General features: G+C 38.7%; 1 protein-coding gene across 1 annotated transcript in view; it reads right to left on the reverse strand.

The window, feature by feature from the left end:
- Positions 1–6045: 6045 nt before the first annotated feature.
- LOC124153967 (lysyl oxidase homolog 4) overlaps positions 6046–14448 on the reverse strand; it is a 264123-nt gene continuing 255720 nt past the window's right edge. The window contains exon 8 of the mRNA XM_046527401.1: positions 6046–11623. Within this exon, the coding sequence (XP_046383357.1) occupies positions 11501–11623 (123 nt within the window). The 3' untranslated portion in view covers positions 6046–11500. The remainder of the gene's footprint in view (positions 11624–14448) is intronic.

Consider the following 14448-nt stretch of genomic DNA (forward strand, 5'->3'; position numbering starts at 1 on the left):
CATAATCTATCTAGAGTTAGAGATTTTAAATTTCATTTATAAATGCCAATACCTCGCCATAATCAATAAAAATTCGTTGGTTAACGAGTGTTTTCCCCACTTTTCTAAAGACTTAATATTTTATTCGGCATTGCCGCCCTGCCTTTACCCACCTACCGTCCCCCGTTCGAACTGTCTGTTTTTGCCGAATTACTCGTTAAAAATTAATGCGCAGCCTGCATTTAACTACCACCGAACGGGTTGATGAAAAGTGGCCACTTGAGGAGCAGCCACTTAATTGAGGTATATTAGGTTTTGTTTTCAGGAAGAAATAAAACGAGCAAGAAAAGAAGAACAATGGGCTATTAATTAATTTTCCAAGTGGACTGGAAGCAAGGCAAAGAACGGCCATAGTAAATACACAGCATAGCTTATTAAGAATGTAAAAGAGAAAAAATGCTTTTGCTATGAAAAAGGTTAGTAGATTAGAGAAAGGAGTGCTGGACTATGTCAAATCAATCTTCGGGTAGTTGCAATATGATGATGAATACATTTTTTCAGCTTAAACTGGCATCATAATCTATATAGAGTTTGAAATTTCATATGTAAATGCCAATACCATGCGTATGAACGATATAATACTTTTCACCGAGTAGCAGTGCTTATTTTTAAATTCGAGCTATTTAGGAAGCTCTTTAATAGCCTCGTGGGCGTGCATTTCCAAATTGGAAGAGAGTAATTCTTATGGAATACTCCTTTATTTATTATAGTATTCTACCGATTAATGTAGGTTTCCATGGAGTACTAAAGAAGTAATCTGGGAGCCTCCCTTTCCTTCCAGTACTGCCTTCTTCAATTCACTGTAAGGCCTACTCCCTTTCAATCTATCTAAAAATCCTATTCTCTCATTTCCTCTCCCGCGTTTACCTAACATTCTACCCCCTAACACCGTTTTTAACATCCCCTCCCAGCTTAGTACTCCCTCCATCCATACCTTCTGTTTCCTTCGTATCTCATCTATAAGCTGCCTCTCCTCACTCACAATGTCCAGCACGTCCGTTCTATGGAATAGTGGCTGAATATGGAGGTGGTCAGTGAATGGAGGTGATGGTTTGTGCAGGTTCTGTAAATTATTGAAATTTTTTGAGTATTTAGAGTAGATTCTTTTCAATATTTACTTGAATATCAAATTTTTATCGTTTTCCTCGACATTCTCTCCATTTTAACATTTCAGAATGTGATACACAGGTAATTAATTACATCTTTTGTAGTTCAACTCGGACTGTCCATCGAGTAAAAGCCTCCATTGATGCCGATCTTTCGAAAACTAAGAGTCGGTAGTGTTTTCCTCTGTATACAGGGGCGGTCTGGCCAGTTTAGGTGGTCGGAAATCGCGGGGGGCCCGGGCTGATGGGGTCCCCAGAACGCTCCCGTCTATAATTAAGCGTATATGAAATGTGCAATAAAATAAGACTCAGATTAATTGGACCAGTTTTTTTTTGCTATTATAAAATTCCACGTTTTCATTTGTTGCTTTATTTACAACACGCTCGGAGTTAAATAGTTATGTAAAAAAATAAAAAAGAGGTGTCAGATGATAGAAGTGAACCTATTGCTTTTTTGAAAGGTTTTTTTGAAAAGGTTATTCTAGAGGTTTCAGTTAGATTTCAGTGCAGTTTTAAGGAGCAAGTTCACTAAATATAGATAGTGGGACCATAATACATTATTACATTTTATAAGGTGTTAAATCCTCACTTTTCATAGTATTTTTTCTTACGAATGCCTTGTTAATGTAATGTTACGAATTTTATCTAGTTTCTGAGGGGCAGAATAGCGTCAAAATCCATTTCCGGGCATGAAATTTCCTAAAATTTTCCGGGGCAGGACCCCCGCATCTCCCTGTAAGAAAGACCCCTTCATGAGGGTGCCCAACAATCCTAAACCGCCCCTGTCTATATACCTTGAGAATGGCGAGATCGTATCTTCGGTTGTAAACAAGCAATTCGTCACGAATAAAGAAAATATGCGCCTGGTCAAGCAGGAGTGTTGCGCTCTCTTAACGATACTTTTTTTTCCGCACTCCAACACGTGCTGCGTTGGTTTGAAGGCCGCGGTGTAGCTTCATCGCTCAAGGATGATTTGCCTATGACCAAATCACACAGCCCTCTACTTGCCACTAACGACCCCACTCTGCCCTCTTCATCTCTGTTGCCCAACATACCTCCTGACTCCTCCCGTTCACGTCGATGCGTATGTGCCAATAATATCGAAGTTTCCATTCCCCTAAGATTGCCCAATTTCAACGAAGTTCCAGACTTCTAAAGTTTGCTGTGGCGGTTTCGTAGACCATTTAGTGGCCATATAATGTCGATATGATGCGTAAAAATGTTCTACCGCCATATTTTATTAACCAAAGGCAATCAAAAAAACAGAGAACAAGAAATATTGTATTTGCATTTCGGGAATATGCCCTTTATTTCCAAAAATAAGTATCCTTTTAGGTTTAACAGGTTGACATGAACGATAAATCTAACAGTGAGAATAAGGGGAACATTATTCGTAATTAATTAGGTGGCATGTTTAGAATAACAGCTTGAGTTTATTTCAAATATCTTTGCGATTGAAAGTCAGGCCCAAGTTTTTTGGAGGGTGAGGACGGAGGGCACGTGAATTCCTGAAAACCAACCAAAATGCGATAGTCGGAGCCTCCGGAAAAATACATTCGCTTTCAGACCTCCGTAGCGTACGCTTCGTGAATAAGTTAGCTGTGTTGCCAAGTGGGATGAGGGTTTTTAACAGTCTTTCTCTTCCGTTCACTAACAAAGTCTTTTGAGAAAACATGGCAACGCCCGTGTCTCTCTCTCTCTCTTTCTCCCCATTCCATATCCCTAGGGTCGCAGGTCCCACCTCCAGCCGCGATGCCGCTCGAAACATTCCGATCTTGCACGAATGGGCCAGTCGCAAAGGTATTTGAAAAGGATCATAGTCTAACATCATCCGCTGTAGCTGCGCCGAGTATGATTGAATTTTCCTACCATTCACGGAGTCGCACAATGGGCTAGGGCAGAAGTTGGATAAGAGTTGGCTAAAACCAAATACAGTTTTTTTTTCAGCTAGGAAGTTGAAACTCGCGTGATCATTCTCAAATAATATGTGCATAACTCAATGATTTTATTGTTCCTGTACTTGAACGTTATCAATAGTTCTGAGTGAAAAATGGACAAATCTTTTGATTTCCTTCGTTTGTTTCTGAAAATCACCAACTTTAGCCTCTTTCTGCAGTTTTCACAATTTCCTTGTGAAAAAATTATTTGAATCAAATGTAATGTTTATTTTTCTGCATTTGCTCTTCCTTTCATTCTTATATTTTTTTAAACATCCTTAAAGATTTTTATTATAGATAGTAGTTACATTATTTTTTTAAGAAACTGTCCCGCACCTTTAAGCCATCGAATTTCTACGAATGTGTGACACCACTTCATGGCCTTAGTTGATAGGAGAATTGAGTGGAGAGCTGCGTCAAATCAGTCATTGGATTTTGAACCGGTGATGATTTTTATCATAGTCACATAACAATACAGAGGAGACTGTTTGCAACCATTGTTTACATGAACGTGGAGTGAAAGCAGATGATGCCGTTCCGATGAGTGACTTGCTTATACCACGCCATTCTACACAGCTTCGAGATTGTGAAAATAAAGCAGAATCCTACAAATATTTGCAACCCCGAATTTTATATCGTATTTTCCGGCCTGTTTGAAGCGAACCGTGTAAACACAAGTGCCTGAATAGGTACATACCCACTCAAGATTCTCGGGCATGTGTGTACACTGACATTAAAATATCCTAACATCTAGTTCCGCGCCGTGTCTTCATCGACTAGTGCCTGTATTGGATCGAATGTAGTGCTGAAAAAGTGTAATAGAGTCGAGTTTTTTCTTAATTTTCGAATACATGCACACCCCTGGGAAAACCATAAAGTAACTAAAATCTGTTTTCCCCAAAATTGTGTATTTGAATGAAGTCTTACACGAATAATATTTTAGATTTTTACCATATTTCATACCTCGGGGTTGTTCCTTAAAGTTTACCAACAGCACCAAAAAATTAAGGCCGCTATACACGGTGAATGATCATGCGAATGATCATGCTGAATGGTCATGCGAAAGAAATCATTCGCCGTGTATACTGTATAGAGTAAAAAATCGTGAATAAACCGTCATGTGAATGATCACTCAATGAAAATTAGAACATGTTCTCTTTTTGCTCGCATGGATCCCGTGATCATTCAGCATGATCATTCACCGTGTATAGCGGCCTTTGGACACCAACTCTCCGGCACATTCAAGCCATCGAATTTCCACGATTATGTGGCACCTCCATATGGCCGTAATTGATAGGAGAATTGAGTAGATATCTGCGTCAAAATAATCTTAGGATTTTTTTGCATGATGTTGGGCACGATATGGTGGAAGTTATTAATATTATTAAAATAAGACACTGCAATATTTCCACTGAGTTTAGAGAAAACTCAGTGGAAATATTGCAATGTCTTATTTTAATAATAATCTTAGGATTGTTGACCAGTGATTATGTTTATCATCGATAGAGGAGTCTGTTTTCAGCCCTGTGAAGCCCCCTAGGTTAATTATTGGGCCCAAAGGCAACTCTCATAACCACTATACCTTTCCAATCTCCATCCCATTACCCTCACCGTGCCATCATTCCTCTCCATCCCACGCCATGTCCGGAACTGTTTGGAAGAAACCTTCGACGCGCCGTGCCGGTCCCAAAAATACGTCGCGGATGAAAGACGGGACTATTTCATTTTTTTCTGCTGAGGATTAGAAATTTCAAAATAGCTCGGGCCGAGGAGAGTGTTTGCCGAAATGGCAAATCTAACGAGCTGGGTTCGCACGAGGAGACGTGGCTCTGCGCCAAGGGAATCCCTTCTCAGACCAAAGCGACCTCCTCCGCGCTGATTGAAACACGTGTTCGCCATTCCTTAGCGAACTTACTCTTTAAAACCTTAATGATTACTTACCTGGGCCTATTTTCAATGATTTCTCGGCATCCGTAGCAATCATCAGATCTGAAAACGGGGTAGTTTCCTTCATCAAAGAAAACGAAAGGCATTGATTGCGATTCGTTACCCACCATTAGTGTATTCATAATATACAAATTCTTTGGTTCTAGTAATCCCAGTTTAGACGAATGTTAATGGTCAATTTTATCCTCATTTGAAAAGGCTAGATATGCGCCCATGCGATGCCACTCCACGTGACGTCACAGGGACATTGATGCTATACGAGTAGTCAGGATTTTTACATCGTCTGAGATTACCAATGCATGCATGTGGCACAGAGCTAAGGGAAACATCTCTTAAGAATTAATCACTAATTAAAATTACCTATGGTCGGAAATTCTTTTGATCGGTTATTAATAATCCTTATTTAAGCCAAGCGCTACCTTCTAGCAGGGTATTCTGCTATCTGCTAGCAGCCTGCATCGCAGCGGCGCTCATATCCTCGCACCAAGGTTGCCTCACACGGGGGCAGCCGGAACCAGAATGATGTCACACGGGCTTTTCCCAGCATTCAGACTTAACCGTCGCGTTTTCGCGCGATTGAAAATTTTCACTTTTCATTTCATCGTGAAAAAAGATATCGTCATTTAAAAATCTAAAAGCGTGAAATACGTACTACTGGAGTAATAATCTTTCGATTTAGGCAATAAAAAAGGAATAGGAAAGCACCCTATTGTAATCCAAGCCATTTCAATTGGCTATCATAATTTATGATACTTTTTCTTACCATAATATGATTGGGAGACACCATTTTAGTGTGCGAAGGATTAATTATTATTCTCTATAAACGAATATCAAAGAGCATTGTATGTTTTTCGGCATTCACAACTGACTGCTTCATAATTATCAAAGAGTGATCTTCCTTTTTAAGTTCAAAATTTGAGAGAGATTATATTATTTTCAAGGAAAAAGAGTGAGGTCTCCGATATTTGCAAAAAAAATGCTTGTCTTGTTAAAATTAGATAAATAAAAAAACAATATACGAATCATTTGTTACAGTCTTATTGCAAAAAATTGTTACATGCCTGTATTTACAATTGTTAGAATCAGCGGGAAAATTCTGTTACCATTTAAAATATCACACATTTCATTCACTCTCCATATGCAGAGACATTTTTTCAAACATACATATCTTTCAACACATCAAACAATCAAATATCTTTCTCTTTAATGGACAATTTTCCTCCGAGAGGATTCTTCTTAGTCGCTGTTTATCACAGCCATTCTTCAAGGCTCACTTGTTGCTGCGGAAGACGATTTGATTGAGATTTAACACTCCTTATAGTTCTTCATTTTCGAAGGAATTCATGGTATATTAAGTAACGATTCCCGCACTTCCCTCTCGTAACTAACCTACCAGGCTAAGAAATACCAATGTTAAAATACTTGGTGTATCCGAGACGAATAGTCAGGGACACTGATTAAATCTAGTTAGAAAAGTTATCTTAAAAAATAGATTATGCCAACTAGAACATGCAATATCTTTTTCGAGTGTTAATCAAGTAATTTAAAACGTTTTTTCATTAGGATAACTATTGCTTTCTTGCCGAGGGACGCGTTGTCCTTTTTTATCTTAGAGTAATACCTTAATCCTTAGACTAACTTTAACATTTAAATAAAATTAGAAGATTTTATTTGATAAATTGGCTAAATTCCGAAGGAAAATAACTTGCGTTGCTGTTTCAGCCGATAAGGCGTTATATTCTCATTGATACGGATAATGTTATTGAAATTGTTCTACCTACACCTCAAAATGATATCACAGAACTGGTGACGGCAGTGGTAGCTGACGTTGGCCATCATAAAAAAATCATCATTCTTGGAAACTAATAGCTATGAATTAATGACTGTCAATTTAACGTGTTTGACACTCACGAGATGGGAGACCAGATTTTCATCTCAAAATCGTATGCAATTTAAAAGTCAGTATTTCTCGCAAATTCACTTTTTGAAAGATCGTTTTTATCATACAAATATGGCAGTGTCAACTTTCGATCCGATGATGATATGGATTTGCTTTGAATTATACATTACTGACCTCGCGATAAAAAAGCACAAAATGTACGACGGACACCCTTCTCTCGTGCTAAGTGGTATCTCTATCCAACTGTGAATCTTCACCGTTAGCATTTCAGGTGCTTAAAAAAACTAGGTTTTTAATTGAGTTTTTGTGATCTTCGATTAGCTGGTGACCGTTTATGTTTTACCTACGCGAGGTGGTTTTAGGTTGGGTGAAGAGCTACTTATTGCAAATGAAGCCAGGATATTCTTTATTAGGTATTAACTTGCCCAGTTATTTCTGCAGTTTTTTCATTGCGAATTCTAGAGAATTTGTGCCATAAGTGCTTCGCAATACGGCACTCGGAGCTTAAATCTCCAATACTACTTTTATGAAGAGATTGAATCTTCTTAAAAGCGAGAACTATGCGAATAATATTCTACGTAAGGCTCAAAGAGAGGTTGGTTTAAAATTAAATTTTCCTGATATCGTGGCATCGATCATTAGTATAAATCTTCTCATCAAATACTTTTATGGACCATAATGCCAGTCATTATTTTCGTTACACAAAATTCGCTTTTGGTGATATCAGAACTCCGCTTCGCGTACCAGGCCCTACTATAAGCGCTTCCGTCTGCTTAGGTGCACATCGTTTCTTCTCTGAGGAAAGGTTGGGATATTTTGGAATCAGGGTAATTAATATTTGATATTTTCATCATTTTCCGAATGCCCCAGATCCTTGCGTGAAGCAAATTTCGTCGACCGCTGAGAGTGATGAGTTAGAGAATAGCTTAATGCAGTGAAATATCGCATTAGCTGAATATAGCGCGGTGATCGAGGCCCCTTCGTTTGGCTGTGCCCTCTTTGGCAGGTATGATCATGGTTACTCCCACTCCTATATTGCAACGTGCATGGAGCCGAGGTTATAAAAGGTAGGTCACCTGTACATGGTGGTTTGGCAATTACACGAGTACAAAATTGGAAAGTATTCGCAATTTTGCTGTATGAAAGCTAAAAAATCGAAAAAACGTCAATTAATTCAATGTTTCATCGAATTTTACTCCTTAAAAAGAAAAATACTCCATGCGCCATGAATATCTTCGTAATATATATTGCTAACTTTTCACCCTTCAACTTAGCATAACCATTTGGAATTTTTAATGCACAACATTGATTCGGAAAATTCTTTTCAGTTGGATTTGATTAGCTCTGAAAATTGACCGAAGAAACGCATGTGCATCAATGTGAAAATCTCAATTTCATTCCGTTCCTTTTGAAATGAGAAACCTCTCACAAAAGCGTAACTCTCGATCAAAATATTTTGTTAGCACGCTAGGCAGTGAAGATAAAAAGTCACAGACGTAACGTAGTCGGCGCGATGGCTGAGAATCTTTCTCAAACAGTTAATGGACGCATTAAAAACGTGGGGCATCTCTGACAGCAGTTCGGATGGCTACTGACCCCGATGAACAGCAGATACGCTTTGCTTCGCGGGACTATATAGTAATTCGCAAAATCCCACGAATTGGTGACATTCATCTCGATAATGTATATTTTTATTTCACGCATTCACCGAAGTTTGCGGAAAGCACGACAAATGAGCGTTTTCTTTCCTGCCAGAAAAAGTTCACAACTTGGAAAATCAAAGCAACTCATTGCGGCTGGGTCGCGATTGGCAAGGAAAGACTCGTATATGGATTGGATACGGTTACACACGTATGAACGATCTGTTCTTGCAACCGTGTCTCCGAGAAAAAGAAGTACTTCTCCTCCTTGCAGCAAAACATTGTTTTTAGTTCGGAGATTTGAGACGCAGCTGGACTGAGCACGTACTTCATGCACTTCACCGTCTAAAACGCACACTCATTCTTCATTTGTCATTTGAAGAAGCATTTTTTATCCAAGTACATTCGCCCTTCACACATTTTCACTTCAGGAGGCACTCTGTGAGCGTCGAACTGCTTCAAATAGCGGAGTTCACGACGCCTAGGATATGGGGATTTGAAGGAGGCAGCTTCCGCAGTCACTGCGAACACATTTTTAAAACATCCTTCGGATGTCCACTTGGTGGATCACCCAAGATCGGTGTCATTTCTCAAAGCACGAATAGCTGATGAACCGGGAAAACCTTCCCTCACGTTGCCATGGATTTTTTTTCGAAACATGTTCGTTGGCGAATGAAATATGGGATCGAATTAAATAAAGTGGAGAAGCAAAAAAAAAAAAAAAAAAATCGTGGAAAAAAATATCAAAATTTTGAAAGAAGTCATTTTAATTGTCGGGTGTCCATCGTCAAGATGAGGTTATATTAGCGGCACTAAACTTGGTGAACAATTTCTTGGCCAAGCTGAATAAAAGCAGTAGGCACTCTCTCCTAGTGAGGCTCGTTAGTAAATTTGTTTTCTCTGTGCTAAACCCAGCGTCGTGGTTTTCTCTACCCCTTGTTTAAATATTTATAAATTTATTCATATCCTTAATAAAACTCCCGTATTGGAATTTATTTTTTTATTGGATAATTTATTGGAAAATAATTTAATAGAAAATTAGAATATTTTGACAAGAAATATTCTAATTTCATCCAATCACTCGTAATTAAAAATAAATATTGTGAAAGTTGCCGCCTATTGGAATGCTACCTTTTCGAAGTAACCCTATGGGGTGTCAGTTGCGTAAACTTGCAGAGGAGGAAGATAATGCTAATTCTTGCCAAAGCTAATAATATAATATTTCATTCTCAATCACAATTATGTTTTCTTTGCTTTGTCCCGGTTTAATACTATTAGCCTGCAAGTTCAAAGACGTAATCAGTTGGTCGGTTGAGTGAAGTTGTGAGATGAGGATCTTTACTGGTGCAAAAATGAAATGTTTCTCTGCATTAAACCGATTGGATTCGAAAGATTTCTTTAAGTTTTGCCTCCAGACCTTTTAAGTTCGAGCTCTCTGAGTGTTGTTGTCCCTTGAGAGAAGCTGGAGAAGGGCTTCTTAGAAGAGAATGAATGGAAGCTCGATTCTTTTCTCAAGAGAACTGAACAGATACTCGGCACTTGAAAGAGAGTCGTAAATGGAGATTAGTTTTCGCCAGGAACGGATTTTAGCTATTCCAAGAATCAATGGAGAATTTTCCCGGTATTGGTAAGAGTATTTATTGTACCAATGGAAGATATATCCACTTCTCGAGACTACTTCTATTGAGTGAGTGTGTTAATGTGCCTATTGAACGCTCCATGGCAACCGCAGTAGCCCATATAGTCGAGCTTTGACCTAAATTCGTTGGTGTAACAAGTTGCCATGTACGAGAAAGCTACGTGTTTTCCTCATTTCAGTGTGATAATCTCACGATTAAGGCAGAAAATTTTCTTTCTCGTCTTACTATTATACTAAGAATAGGCTCATAGTCACCATTTGTCAGATGTGAAAAATCGAAGTATGTGTCTGATAAAGACGGAAAAATGCGACAGCATACTTTTTTTAGTTCAATGAATTTGCAGTTAATAAGAAGGTACTTTTAGCTCAATTCCAATAAATACTGATTCTGCCTCAATGGTTAGTTCTATCAAATTATGATTTGGGCTAATATTTTTTTTGTTTTCTCAGAAATCTTTCTCCAACATTTTCTCAAGTGGTTGGGTTACTCAACGAATTCGAACTTAAAAGGGACCGTTGCATTTCATTCACGTTTTTATGCGTCGAATAGAAAATATCGTACGCCATTTTACACAATAAAATATTTTTTTTAACTCTCGTGAACGTTTTTGTGTGCAATAAGGTTCCTACCGTATAAATTGGTACACCGCGTGAGCGCCTGCACTGCTTTACGTGAGTGACTGAACGGGAGAAATCTCAACCTGACCAGTAGCTTATTCCAGAGTTTTGATTAATATGTTTCACCTAAGTCCAGCAGCATTTATAACGGCCCTGGCAGCTGCCTGTATCGGTGTGGAAATATTCCGAGATCGCAAGCGTTATCCATGGCTTTCAAAAGGCTCATTAATGAGGATATCCAGAAAAAAATAAAATCACTTTCCGAAACTTGCATCTATTCGTGCATTGAGATCCACCGTTTTAGCTTTGGGGCCGCATTCAGTAAGAACTCGATGTAACCAAAAGTCCTCGCGAGTATTTTGTGTCAACATCGAAAAATATCGATACTTTTCATGCAATTCTTTCAAATTTCAAAATTACATCTCTTTCTTTTTCCTGCGTAAATTCCGAATCTGTACTGCTCAAGGCCCCAGATCGTTAACCCTGTATTTTCAATGTTCACGCGAGCGTCGCACGTATCCTCTTCTTCTATCACATATTGTGCCTCTTCCCTGGTGAAGTGAAGAGCTCCTGTCATAACCGGTTATCCGGTTCGAAAAAGTCACACGCTATGTTCGTGTTCTCACTCGGCCTTGCCGTCTCCCTCCAACTTGTCCGCGTCCCGGTCTCGTCGTTTAAGGCCTCTGGAGGGAACAGTTGAATATGTGGATGAAGGACTCGGTGTAGTACATGTTGCAGACGGCAGCGTTATTCTCGAAGCTCATCTCCGCCACCTTGAATTCCGGGTTGACGGACACCTGTAGGGGAAAGAGTTGAACGTTATCGAGTGTAGAAGTAACTGAGGCAGGCATGATGGTGTGGAATGACATCCCGATTAATTAAAAAGAGGGAAAGCAATTTTCCACGAATTTACTTAATAATGTACGACACGTTTCGATCGTCAGGTAATCTCAAGTACATATTACATACAGGAATATTTCTCGGGTTTCCCACCGGGTGTCGTATCGGGTTGTAGTTCCCAACGTTTCCATGACTAAGTCCGTCATCGTCATCAGGGGTTAATGTTGAGCCAAGTTTTTTCTCCGGTATTTATTATTAAAAACTTGGCTCAACATTAACCCCTGATGACGATGACGGACTTAGTCATGGAAACGTTGGGAACTACAACCCGATACGACACCCGGTGGGAAACCCGAGAAATATTCCTGCAGAGCATACGCCGGGAAAAACTCAGATTCTACATGTTACATATTTTTTGTTCCGTATGATGATTTTCACAGCTTCTTTTATCAATGTTGGTGTTTGTTTTCGGGGATTGCTGCGTAGGTAATATTTTCTTACTCTTTTTCTTGAGTAAGAAAATGTTACCTACGCAGAAATTCCCGAAAACAAACACCTACATAGTATATAGTACAACATAGGCAGATTAAGTGGGAGGGCCATCAGACTTGTGAAAATAGTCAAGATTTTGGATACGATTTTCATTACGTTCGTTTCATGTGTGTATTACGGAGTCTCAATCGATTAATTTCATATTGAAATAAATAGAATATTTCGTAAATTAATTGTTGTATGTTGTTCATAGGTTCAAATATGGGAAGACTGTTTGCCCATTAGACCCTGGTGCCCCCCCAGAAAAATTTCTGGGTCCACCCTTGCTTGAGAATACGTATGGTCCTCAATCCTTTACACACACAGTCATGGAGATAGCAACCCTACGATCAAAAACTGATCAAAAACACGCTAAATCTCATGCGTAAGGTCATTCTCTAGTACATTGCATGAGACTGACCTGGGAGACCTATTCGAGAACGACCTGGCGTTCAAAACGCATCGTGCGTTATTAATAATAAATGATTAAATAAATACTAATTTGTGGAAAATCTTTCTTTTTCATTAAATCGTTATCGTGTGTTTTAGTTTTCCAGAGGAGAATTTATGCTATGATTTTCTTCAAAAAAATAGGCGGATGAATTAAGTAGCAACAATTATGCTAGTTATAAACTATTAAGTTTTTCCCTATGATATTAATGGAAACCCGTTCATCGGGCTTTGCAAAGCCTGAAAAACGTTTTCGCATCCATACGAGCGTTTGCTTGTTTTGAATAAGTGATCATAGGGCTGCGATCCCTGCGGATGTGAATGTTGAGGACCATACGCTAAGAAAGAGACAGGGAAAACTAGCATAAAATTCACAGGGATTTGATTCTTTGCGTGCTTAAAGTTTTGTTTGTAATAGAATCATGGCCGGATTTAGATGATAAAAGCCCTTCCACTATTACATGCACATTCTTGGGTTTTCACTAGAGAAAGTGTAGAACAAATATTGATATAAAATATTGATGTAAATGAATTATAACTACTACTTAAGTTGTTTTTTTCATGTACGCATTTAATCTTTGTTAGTATAGATTATCAATGTAGCACAAAATGAGCTACACTATATGTAAAGCATAGTGTATTATTATTTTGGATGGTAGCAGGCTATCCATCGCGGCTACCTAAAATTACTCAATTTTGCTTTTGTCATGTAATTTGTGTGTGGAGTAATAAAATTATTATTGTTATTAAATATTCCAATTATGAGGCCCTTTCACCTCCTTTTTTTAAAGTTTCGATTCCCATTTATGTTGACCAATGCATTTGAATGTAAGCTCCCCTTAATTTTAAGGCGCTAGGCTGAAGCCTAGTTAGCCTATTGGAAAATCCGGCTCTGAATAGAGTGGATATCTGGCAGAACTGGCTGTTGAGTTAGGAGACCCTGGGCATTGAAGCAAGACCAGTAGTTAATGGGCATAAATAGACGATCCAAGTATTAAACTTATGACAGATGTAATTTAAAATAATAAAGAATACAGAAACTAGTAAGAATTGAGGTAATTTGTAAATACAACCCCATGCATGTCCTTTCCGTGATGCGTATTAAGGCGTATGCACTATCTTCTGCAAAGGTTCTGTTGTATTGAATATTCCCGGGGATAACATTTTTGTTATTGCCACACCACCGATTACAGCGCTATTTGACCCTTACATCTAGGTCTTTTAACTTTTAACAATTAAACGTGCACCAACATCAATGTCCTGGATTGTGGTAACCAGCTTTGGTGGGACTCGAACTCACGACCATCGGTTTGGCAGGCGACAACTTTACCCCGCCGCCGCCGCCGAAGCCGGTTTTTGCTGAAAACATAATAATTACGAGAACATCTTCGGTGCGTTGTAGGTGTAAAGTTGAAATAAAAGCATGGAGGTGTATCGGAGCATTTCATATAATGCAAGACCTCAAAGCTACTGCGGAGGAGTGATAAACAGATATTTCATCATATCTCAATTCCTGGGAGGCTGCATAATTTTATAGCTAGAACCATATTTTACGTTCGGCTAATGAAATCCAATGTACTAAAAGCTAAAATGCTTCAATTAACAATAGCTATTTCACTAATTGTATTGATTATTCACTTAAACGCACTGCAGAGCGAGGTCGTCATAAAGCTCGCCATATCCTTGTTTATTCGCTTCGAGGAGACTGCACGCGTGTGAATTCCATCGAGATAATTTATCTGGACCATCATTGAGAGCTTTGAAATCCATCCAATTATAATTTTACCATCGATTATTGCTC

This window comes from Ischnura elegans, chromosome 2 (assembly GCF_921293095.1).
Source record: "Ischnura elegans chromosome 2, ioIscEleg1.1, whole genome shotgun sequence".
Lineage (NCBI taxonomy): Eukaryota > Metazoa > Arthropoda > Insecta > Odonata > Coenagrionidae > Ischnura > Ischnura elegans.